This window comes from Buceros rhinoceros, unplaced genomic scaffold (assembly GCF_000710305.1).
Source record: "Buceros rhinoceros silvestris isolate BGI_N320 unplaced genomic scaffold, ASM71030v1 scaffold5563, whole genome shotgun sequence".
NCBI lineage: Eukaryota > Metazoa > Chordata > Aves > Bucerotiformes > Bucerotidae > Buceros > Buceros rhinoceros.
The window spans coordinates 5410-15831 of record NW_010401719.1 but is presented as its reverse complement, the minus strand read 5'-3'; the positions used below and the strand labels follow the sequence as shown (position 1 = coordinate 15831).

The following is a 10422-nucleotide window of genomic DNA, read 5'->3' as shown; positions in this document are numbered from 1 at the left end:
GTCGGAAGACGCGGTTTGCCGTAGCCCGCGGTTCTCCGGTGTGAGCGCAGCCCCCGTGCAGCGGACCTTGTCTGAGCCTGCGGGGCAGAGCCGCGTCTTGTGCACAATTACGCAGCAAAGCGCAGCAAGCTGAGGCGGGTAGAGGAGGGGGCGAGCCCCAAACTTCATATATGGGAATAAAAAGACCCGTTTCTGTTTCTGAAAATCAGATGGGATCTCTGGTGTTCTGTTCTGTGAAAAACAGTTCCCCCTTCTCACTCAACACACAGACTCGGCGTTTAATACCTCCTACAGATCGGTGAGGTGTGGGAGTGAGCAGGACTTGATAGGAACTGCAGCAGGTCGATTGCTCCCTCACCCATTGAGCAACGCCGGGTGGCCCTGCCGACAGCCCGGGTCGGTCCAGCAGGGTTAGACAGCCCTGGGGGCAGTCCCAAGGCAGCCAGGGAGGAGATGGAGAGGGCTGCGGGCAGAATCACAGATGAGGCCAGAAGGGCGACAGGGAGAGAACTGCCAAGCTGCTCACAGCATAAGTTGCCCAGTGTGGCATGTGGTGGGCTGAAGCGTGCAAGGGATATTCAGCTTTTACCGCACACACTGTTCCGTTTTACACCCCATGCACGTGTTCAGTGGGTGCTTGTTTAGGAATCGTGTTCCCTTCACCATTATCGTGTCTCTTTTCCATCTAAGTGACTAATTTTTTTTTGCCTGTCTCTCCTAGATCTCAGACCTGATACGACAAAGCACAAAGGAGTCCCCAGTCTGGGAGTTCCTCAGCTTGGGGTATGCACTCATGCTCTGCCCGTTTGTCGTTGTCCTAGGAGGGATGTTTTTCCTGGCCACAGCCCTCTTCTTCCTAAGTGACCGAGCCAAAGCTGAACAGTGAGTAACCTGGCAATTGCGAATGGGGAGGTACCGCAGCCTGTTTTCTCTCTTGAACGTTATGCTCGTACTCCTTCCCTGGCCTTGGTCCTTCCAGGTAAAGGATGTCGGGTTGTGCGTTGAGAACCTCAGCTCAGCAGAGTGCATGAGGCTGCACGAAGCGCAGGGGCTTGGGTCATGCTGGCTGGGCATCCTTTACACGCTTCTGCTCTGGTGGATCTCAGTTGTTGGCCACGTGGCCTGGAGGGGAGCACAGCATTGGAGTTCACAGGTCCCTTTTACCCTTGCGTGAGCGTGCCACAGCCCAGGCCATCTGTGGTGAGGGGTTGGGGTTGTGCTGGAACCCAAGGACTGCTAGGTGGAGAGCAAGAGATACTTCACAGAGCTTGGTGGTCGGTGTGGAGCCCACAGTCCCATCTCAGTCCCCTGCGCCCTCTCACTACCTCCAGTACAGAGGAACATCAGGCAAGAAGGAAGCAAGCTGTGTGTGGGGACATCCGTGCTCAAGGGTCGCTGTAACAAAGATAGTCTTCCCGGTCCCTTATTGCAGCTTGTAAAAAAAAAGCTACTGTTTTTCAGTAAAGAAACCGATTCGGACCACCTCACGGTTGGCAACTACAGTAACACAGAAGACGCTTCCACATGACATACAAACTTCTGGGGTTAGTCTCTTTCTCATCATTGTTGAAAAATAAGAGTATCTGTGTATAATGTCGTGCCAAGCGTGTGGGCAGGTGACCCATCTGGAGGTGACCGTGTCGCCTCTGCCTTTCTCCCGCTGGGAGCTGAGAGACGTGCAGACAGGCGATGCAGATGTGAAGAGCCTGGCGTGGTGCTGCAGGCAGAGAGCAGGGCACACCTCGCTGTGCCCTCAGGAGAGGAGCCCTGGCATACCACTGTCGCTGGGCATAGAACAACTGGAAGGAAAATAAGGGTTTGGAGGGTGACTGCAAACAGTTTGGGTGACACTTTCTGGCACACACTGTGATATCAGAGGGATACAAGAGGCTCGGAGCACAGATGGTGCTGAGGCCCTGTAAGAGCAGTTCCACCTTCCTTTTACTAACACACAGATACCAGAGCAAGGAAGGGTTTTCTGCCTCCTGGTGCCTTTATATAGATATATATATATACATCCCCCTATGCCGAGATGTTTAAACCTTGTGGGGAAAACCAGACCTCGTTGTGTATCTGCTAAGGAGGTAAAGTCCTGCAGAGCTGAACTTCAGTGTGGCTTTGGAGATGTGACGTGACTGACGTGTGTCTGGTTTGTTATCTGCATATAAGGGCTTTAAACTGCAGGAAGTGAAACCAGAGATTAGATGTTTGGAAGAACTTCCCAGGAGAAAAAAGAGGTAAATGCTACAGCAGGTTATTTGGAGAAGACAGGAAAGCTGTCCCGTGGTTCTGAAGGCCTCCCTGGCTCAGTCTTGAGGCAGGGAGATGGGAACAGCTCTCTGGCTCTTTCCACTCCTGTTTGTGCCCTGGTACGTGCAGCCTCAGTAGCGATCACCTAGGGACATGGCAAGGGGAACGTAAGTTTCTAGGGGTTCAGGGTGGCTTTTTTTTTTCTTTTTTCTGCGAGGAGCCAGAAGTTCTATTTGGTGACAGGGTGGTGATGCAGTGCAGCAGATGAAATCCCCCCTGTGTAGCTACAGCACTAGCCTTCACTCAGGCAGCCCCCCCCACCCCCCCATTTCTAGGAGCCCTTCAGGTTTGTTTTCACTGCGTTCAGAGGGGAGAGCGCTCGTTCCGCCTCTTTACAGTTGCAGTGGGGATCTGTGTCCCTCTGCACCACGCGTGTGGCCAGCATGGCGTGACAGCACCTCGGGGGTGAAGGAGGACTTCAGCGTTCAAATCCTGGTTTCACTGCGTTCAGAGGGGAGAGCGCTCGTTCCGCCTCTTTACAGTTGCAGTGGGGATCTGTGTCCCTCTGCACCACGCGTGTGGCCAGCATGGCGTGACAGCACCTCGGGGGTGAAGGAGGACTTCAGCGTTCAGATACTGGTGAATTCCCTCACTCCGTCTCTATCAGCACGTCAAACCCCACCTGGACTTTTATGCTGGGAGGGCACTGTGGTATCCAGCGCAATCACGGCTCCAGGGGGGCTCTCGAGGAAGGGGCCTTTCTCAGGAGGCACCGCAGGTCACAGGCTGGTCGCTAACTGGTTGACTCTGCTCGGGAGCCAGCGCTGGTGTGTTTTACAGGCTTGTTTCACCGTGCACCAGAACACCAGCTCTGCAGCGGTGTTACTGTGGGCGGGAGGTCACGTCCCGCAGCTCTGCTTCCTCCAGCCTGTGGCTGTCTAGCCTGCGCCGATGTGGCTGCACTCTGTTCACGTCCAGGGCGCTCCAGCTTCCAGCCAGTCCCGGTCTGCTTTCGGAAGAAGCATAGTCAGCCTGCAGACCTGGCTTTGTTGCTCTGTCTCCTTCAGCGTCCTTCCCTGTCCTGGTCTGTCTGATTCACATTTGTTTGTGAATTTTGAGCTCCCAGCCAGTCCCGGTCTGCTTTCGGAAGAAGCATAGTCAGCCTGCAGACCTGGCTTTGTTGCTCTGTCTCCTTCAGCGTCCTTTCCTGTCCTGGTCTGTCTGATTCACATTTGTTTGTGAATTTTGTATTATTCAGGCACAGATCTGTCGTGTCACAGACCGGCTCAGATACAGAGGGAGAAGAGTTGTCATAAATAACAGTTAACAGAATGATTCTCTCAAACGACTCCTCGTGCGCTGTTTCTGGGATTTGCCCACTCACATGTTAAAAATACTCTGCCACCCTCCAGGCAGATTCCTGGAGAGTGCAGCTGAAGGGCAGTTACTGAGCAGCAGCATGGGGCCTTCGGTGAGGCTGGCACCTCTGGAGCGCGGCTTCTCCTCCCCTGCCACGTGCAGTGGTGTCTGTGCTGTCCACCGGGCCCCCTCTGCCGTCACCAAGAGGTTCAGTGGTCCCTTTGGAAGAATTTATGGGCGAGGATTTGTTTGTTATTAGCCCGGCTGTGAGCAAAAGGACCACAGAGCATTTTGCTATTAGCAGCCTAAAGCTCCGTGCGGACTGCAGACCCGCCGTCCAGCTCCCGCCGGGGTGACAGGCCGTCTGCCCTTGGCACTGCGCACCTTGGCAAGGACGGCTTCTGCCTGGCCAGTCCGCCCGTGGACCCGGCCTGGTCCTTGCTGGTACAGGAGAGTTTCTCTTCCAAGATGCCTTGCTTTCCCTCTGCAGTCAGTCATGCTGCTCAGACCACAGGACTTGGAAAAGCGCTTTGCCAAAAGAAATCAATTAACCTGCAGGAATCCCAAACGCTGGTGTCACGCGCCAGAGATTAAACCCATTCATCACCGGTGGGGTCAGGGCGCCGGGGGCAGATGTCACCCACCTCTCTAATGAGCTGCTGGTGTAACGCTGCGCTCCGCAGCTCCGCCTGTGGAAATGAAGCTTTAATTTCCATGAAAAGCAGTTCCCGGGGTTTGTTGCTAGGATTTGTTTGTCTGTTCCTTTGTGTGATGGTCTCTGGGCTTTTGCTTAGAGGTGATTTCTTCTTCCAGGCAGGACAGATACCAGGACAGCAGCCTCTCTTTCCTGTAACGCTTCCTCCAGTTTCCACCACACTTCCTTTCAAAAACAGAATTTCCAGGTTTTTCAGTGCCTCATGACTTCTTTTACACTACTTTTATCACTGCCACAATTCCTGGCATATTTTGTAGCTGACTTTTTTAGCACAGGAATTCCAGGCAGTAAGGCTGCCCCTCTCACAAACACACTCTTGAGAAAAATGTCTTTATGCAGCCATTCTTCTTTTTTTAAATCATGATTCTTTTATAACTATTTTCATACTTCTTCAGGAGTCTGACGGCTTAAAGAGGCTTTTAGTAAATTTAGGACTGGCAGAGAACACAATGCAGTACATCACTGTAATATAATCCAATCATTTCTGGTGCCATTTTTATAACACAAATTTAATCCCACCCTTCCAAAGTGATAAAAGAGAGAAAATGGTTAAGAATGGTTTCTGTAAGAGCTCTTACAACTAGTAATAATAAATACTTCAGTTCTTTTTTAAACCACTCAACTACAATTCCTGCTGCGATTTCACTTGACTGTTGCCGTTCCTCTCCTGCTCTGTGCTACCGCAGAGGAGGGTTAAAGCAGTCACGGCTTATTGCCGAACACGACTGCACTCCGTGCTGTTTCTCTTACCTGCTAAATGACAATGTGAGACCCCAGCTGTACTTGGCTGGTGTTCATAGGAGCCAAGGCCTCCCCGGTGGTGGAATGATGTGGGAAGAAACTAGTCCTTTCCCCAGGCTGCGAAGACTCGTGGGTGCCAGGGCAGATAACTCACTGTAACGGCATTGCTGTGTAACGGTTCTTTCCTGGGCAGTCAGCAGGTTGTGGAGCTCTGCCGAGCCGCGATCCTCCATCCAGGGGCGCGAGCCTGCGGGACCGCTGATGCTCTGCAGCAGGCGCGGGGGGGCTCTGCAGTCCCGTCCCCAACAATGGCCACTCCCGGCCCTGCTGAGGGAAAACCCAAACTCTCCGAGATCTTTCCTGAGAAGCACCACCCTGTGCAGGTGTAGGAGAGTCCCCCCCTACCCCTCAAAGGACTTTTAAAATATGTATTTTTTAAAATGTAATCCCTGGTTTTACACCTGGAAGCATCAACTTTTCTGGATTTTACCTGTTCCCTTCCAGAGGTACAGAAAGATGCTCTGGATCAATATCCGGGTGTGACATTTGTTCAGTCCCTCTCTGCATCCGGGATGATCCATGTTGGATGTTTTCACCCAAGATAGAGCAGTGCAGCTCAGGCAGCAGATGCGCTGCAGCGTGTCGCTGGTGCAGGCACCACCAGCGGTGAAGAGCTGCCCTGCTGCAGCTGCTCAGAGCAAAAGGTTTAAGTCTTTAACTGCCACCCAGCTCTTCAGAGACCTGCAAGCCTAAATGTTCACCTGTTCGATAACACGACAAGAATCAGGCTATTTAAAGAGCTCTAGTAGGTTTTTCTTCTCTCCAAAAATTAAAATTAAACATTTAATGGGGAAAAGAAATGACTCTTCACACCCCTGATCAGGTGTGGAAACTCTCGCTGAGCAGCTGTGCTGATTAACGCTTCATTTTAAGAGTGGTGGGTACAAACACTAGAAGGAAGATGCTCGTTATGGACAAGCCACAAAAAATACCATCCCTAGTCCGTGCAGCTTTTCTGCTGTCCTAAACACAGCACACTGCAAATTGCATTACAGGAAAAATGAGAATAATCCATTTTCAGCCTCTGCCTTCTGCCTCACATCAGGCTTATTTTTAGCCTTTTCTAGAATTGGGTATAAAATGATCTCCCAGTTCTCCTCTTGCAGCAATTTCAAATGTCTGACCTTATTTCTGCCTTGCAGATTCTATTATGTGGGGCAGGGGAAGGACTGGCAGGGTTGTCAACCCTCTTTCTCTGATTTTTCCATGGCAGCAGTTAGAAAGACCCCTCAGATGACCTCGTGTTGTTGGCAGCAAAGCACAGTCCCCTCCATTAATAGTGTCACAGGTATTACACTGGCAGAGGCTGATACAGAGCATGTTCCGTGCTGGGAGTTTGCATTACTAAAAAGAATATTTCTTCTGTTAAATATTTTAAGATGTATTGCAAGGTTTTCTTTTAAAGAGGCTGGACACTTCAGCGAGACGTCTCAGTGCCGCACTGAGGCAGAGTTGGGGTCTGAGGCTTTCAGGGCCAGCAAGTGGATTTTATCCACTCCCAGAAAGGGTCTTTACAAATGAGGAGCAATAATTAAACATGTCCTAGTGACATAAACTCACAATGGTTTTTTGGCTCAGGTAAGACGTCCTTGGCCTTTGAAGGCGCGTGAATTTACAGCAGAAAGCCCCGATAGGATGCCGAGGATCTGTGACGGTGGAAGGAGAGAGGCAGGGAGTGTGTTCTGAATGTCCAAGAGTGGCGTGGCAAAGCACGCAGACTGCAGACGGAGTCGGATGAGAATGTTAGGTGGTTTATGGAACCAAAGAGTTGAGAGTATGAAGGGAAGAGGTGGTGGAAATGTAAGTAGTTCTGTTTCTGGTGGGAAAAGCCTGCTTGTGGAGTTGGGATTTTTTTCTCCCGATTTTAGCCATGTTTGTAACTCCATCAGTGGAGCAAGAAAATACAAGACTGTAACAGCTTGGGACCAGCTGAACTTTACATGCTGGTTTACTTCTTCAGTTGAGAGCTGCTGGTTTCATCCAGATGGAAAATATGTCTCACACAGAAAAAATACCCATTTGTTCTGTTGCTTTAGTCAACCTGTGGATTTCCTGCAGGTTATGCAGGAAGATGTCAGAGGTCACTTTGGTTGTTCACAGACATTTTGAGCTCAGCTGTGGTCCTCACACAAAATGCTCGTGGCATTTGAAATGTGCTGTTCAATTGTTGGCAGCAGGAGCTTTACTTAGGACCAGGCAGAAGGATGGAGCCAGCTGGTGTTGGCGTAGGTCTTGCTAACTGCAAGCTGCAGAAGAGGCTGCAGGCAGAACTTCAATGTTCTCCAGGCCCATCTGGTCCCCAACACACAGTCACCATCTGAGGTGAATCTCCTGTGCTATGGAGAAAGGAAAACAAAATTCCTAGACTATTCCTAGCTGCTTAAGTGCTGCTCTACAGCAAGAACGGAATTTCTCCATGTGCCTGAAGTTACAGGAAGGCAAAGCTACTTGTCCAAGAAGAGCATCAGATCACTTGAAGCCTACTGCTGTCTCGGCTACTGACCCTCTGCTGCGACCTTCAAGACGTCAGGTGCTGTTGCTAAAATGCTCGTTGGCTGTAAAACATGATTGAAAGCCCTTGCCCAGCAGGTACGAGGGGCACTTAAAGCACCCGCTTACCGTGGATTCCGTCTGTCCGTTGGCACTGTTGTGGCGAAGGACAGCTCTTGGCACGGAGGGGCTTTGCCATGCAGGAGGGGATTCGAAACCCTTGCTGCGGCAGTTTCTTTGCTGAGGCTGCCCTGGCACAGAGAGGAGGTCTGACCTGATTGCACACAGGGCACTGGAGCGCTGAGCAGCCTCCCAGGGCAGAAACCCCTTCTGACACGAGGAAACAGAAGAAAGTCATGAAAAACGCAGCCCTGCTAGTGTGTTTCCTGAACCCTGTCATGGTCACAGGGCGTCTTACAAAGGTGGGGACAAAGGTATCAACAGCTGACGACCTGTTCACGTGGAGAAATCTGCAGGGCGCATTTCCAGCAAGCTGTGACTTATAGGTGTGTTAGAGTAAGTTACTTGTGGTTGGGTCCTCAGCCCGAACAGCATCTTTTAGTGGAACAGGGAGAAGACTGGGGGGGTGGACTGCCAGGGCTTCAGCAAGGAGTGTCTTAAGTGCCTGGCCTGGTCATTCCTCCAGTTGCTGCCGGACACTACCAGTGCCAGGCAGGGCTTGCCCAGACCGTTACAGTGGAGGAGAACAGAAGGACCGTTCCCCATAGCTGGTAGTTTGGAGGTTGTGAGAAGAACTGCATGGGAGGTAAGAAGTATGTTTCCAATCAAATGGCATCGGAAAGTGCTGCAGGATTTTCTGTCCAAAGAGTTAATTAGATCATACCTGCTTTTTATGTCATGTTTTATTCCCTTCCCCATTCAACCATGCCCAGAAAAAAGCAAGTCCCTCGACTTCCTCTTTCCTCCGTTATTTCAGTGGACATAAGAGTATGATGTTACCCACTTCTTCCATGGCACTAAATCCCTCCACCAGTAATCCACTCCATCAGTATCTGACAAAATTACACATACAGGGACAGACTCGGGCACAAAGTTTTGAGGGCTTTGGGGACCCACATCTTCACTAACTTCAGGAGTCCGCATTAGTCCGTACCACCATGGAACATCTGGCAGCCTTATCCCTGGAGTTCATTTCCACCCCAGTCCTTCATACTCTAATGAGTGCTGTTAGCCGCTCGTCTTCACATCGCTTCTGTTCCAGCCACCTGGAAAAAGAGAAGGAAAGGTTATTGATTTTTTTCTGTATGCCAGTTTTATCCTCTGTCAAGTTCTGCAAAAGAGAAAAAAAGAGAAGCTGACGTGTGTTTCTTTCTCTGGAGGCAAACATGCCCAGTACCTAGATTAAACGGAGAGAGAGGAAACACTAACACAGACTGCGCAGTTTGGAGGGGCTGTACCAAATACAGAGAAAGAATGTATGTGCTGAACGTGATTATGGTATTCCTGTCCCTAAACCCACTGATATGCAGGAAGAAAAGGGGATTTAAGCCATTTCATGTCTTCAGTGCAGCTGGGGGAGCTCCTGCCACCCCCAGCATGAAGCTCCGGGCCGGCTGTCTCCACGAGCGAGCCGCTGCTGGGTACAGAGCATCCACCACTGCCAGCGCCAGAGGAAGGGGTGCGCTGTGCCAGTGGCCGTCAGGAGGGCTGCGCACAGTCCCGTCCCATCCGAGCCTGGCGTGGAGGGCTCCATGTTTCACAAGCGCCAGGCTTCCTCTCCGGTAGAAATGCGCGAGCACAGGCAGGGCGAATGCAAGCAATGGTTTCCTGCTCCGGTAGGAATCACCTCTGCCCGATTCTCTGTTAAATTTGGTTACCGTTCTGCTCAGCGTCCTTTTCCTTTAGCAAACTGACCTCAGCTCCATCAAACAGACCCTGCTCCTGGGAGGCTGTCATGATGCATCTGGATGCTCAGTGCCCAGGCTATTTTTAGCTGTGCCATCCTGTCCCTGTACCACTCACTGGGATCTTTCTAGGCTGATGTATTATTATTGCTCACCTTTCACACGGCTTCGCTTTCAGTCGCTGTTTCCAGCTGCAGCAACCTGGGAGCCTTTTGCATCAAAGCACTGTTCCTGCACTAACCCGTGGTGTTAATCGTGTCTTGTCCCCAAGTTACCGACTTAACCATCAAAACAGTGAAGTTCAGTTAAAACAGGACGTGCTGTCTGGAAATAAATCCTTGGTTCGGCTGTTCTTGCACCCTGCTCAGAAGGCAATAGGGTAATGTTCTGCAGCCGCTGCTTAGGGGGCAGATGGAGGCACTTAGCAGCCTGTTCAGCATCCCGGGAGGACGCAGCTGTGGAGCAGGGAACCAAAGCCATCTCCGTCCAGCTGCAGGTGGAACTGGCATCTGTACCTAGTTTCTGCAGGACAGTCCCATCTGCATTCCACACTGCTTCATTAGAAACTCTGGGTAATGAAGGGCATGAAAGGTCCACACCGGACCTGGAATCTCCAGCCTGCTGGTTCTGCTCTTTGAAAAACGTGCATTTAATGGAGTTGACTGATTCAAAGGCCTCGGTGTGGAACTGTGACAAAACCTCAGTGAAATGCAGCGATAAATCCCCGTGGGGTGAAACACCGGTGAGACAAAGCAGCGCGGTCTGTGCAGAGGATGAACGAGATGTGATCATGTGTGCGGGTGGTTGGTTGTGGTGTTGAGGTGTTCCCTGGGTGGGTGGTTGTGGTGTTGAGGTGTTCCCTGGGTGGGTGGTTGTGGTGTTCCCTGGGTGTTGGTTGTGGTTTTAAGGTGTTTCCTGGTGTGGTGTTACCTGTTCGTGTTG

General features: G+C 51.2%; 1 protein-coding gene across 1 annotated transcript in view; it reads left to right on the top strand.

The window, feature by feature from the left end:
- Positions 1-1528, top strand: part of SPNS2 (spinster homolog 2 (Drosophila)) — a 56017-nt gene extending 54489 nt beyond the window's left edge. The window contains exons 10-11 of the mRNA XM_010132365.1: positions 722-882; positions 1462-1528. Of these exons, the coding sequence (XP_010130667.1) occupies positions 722-882; positions 1462-1528 (228 nt within the window). The remainder of the gene's footprint in view (positions 1-721; positions 883-1461) is intronic.
- Positions 1529-10422: the final 8894 nt, after the last annotated feature.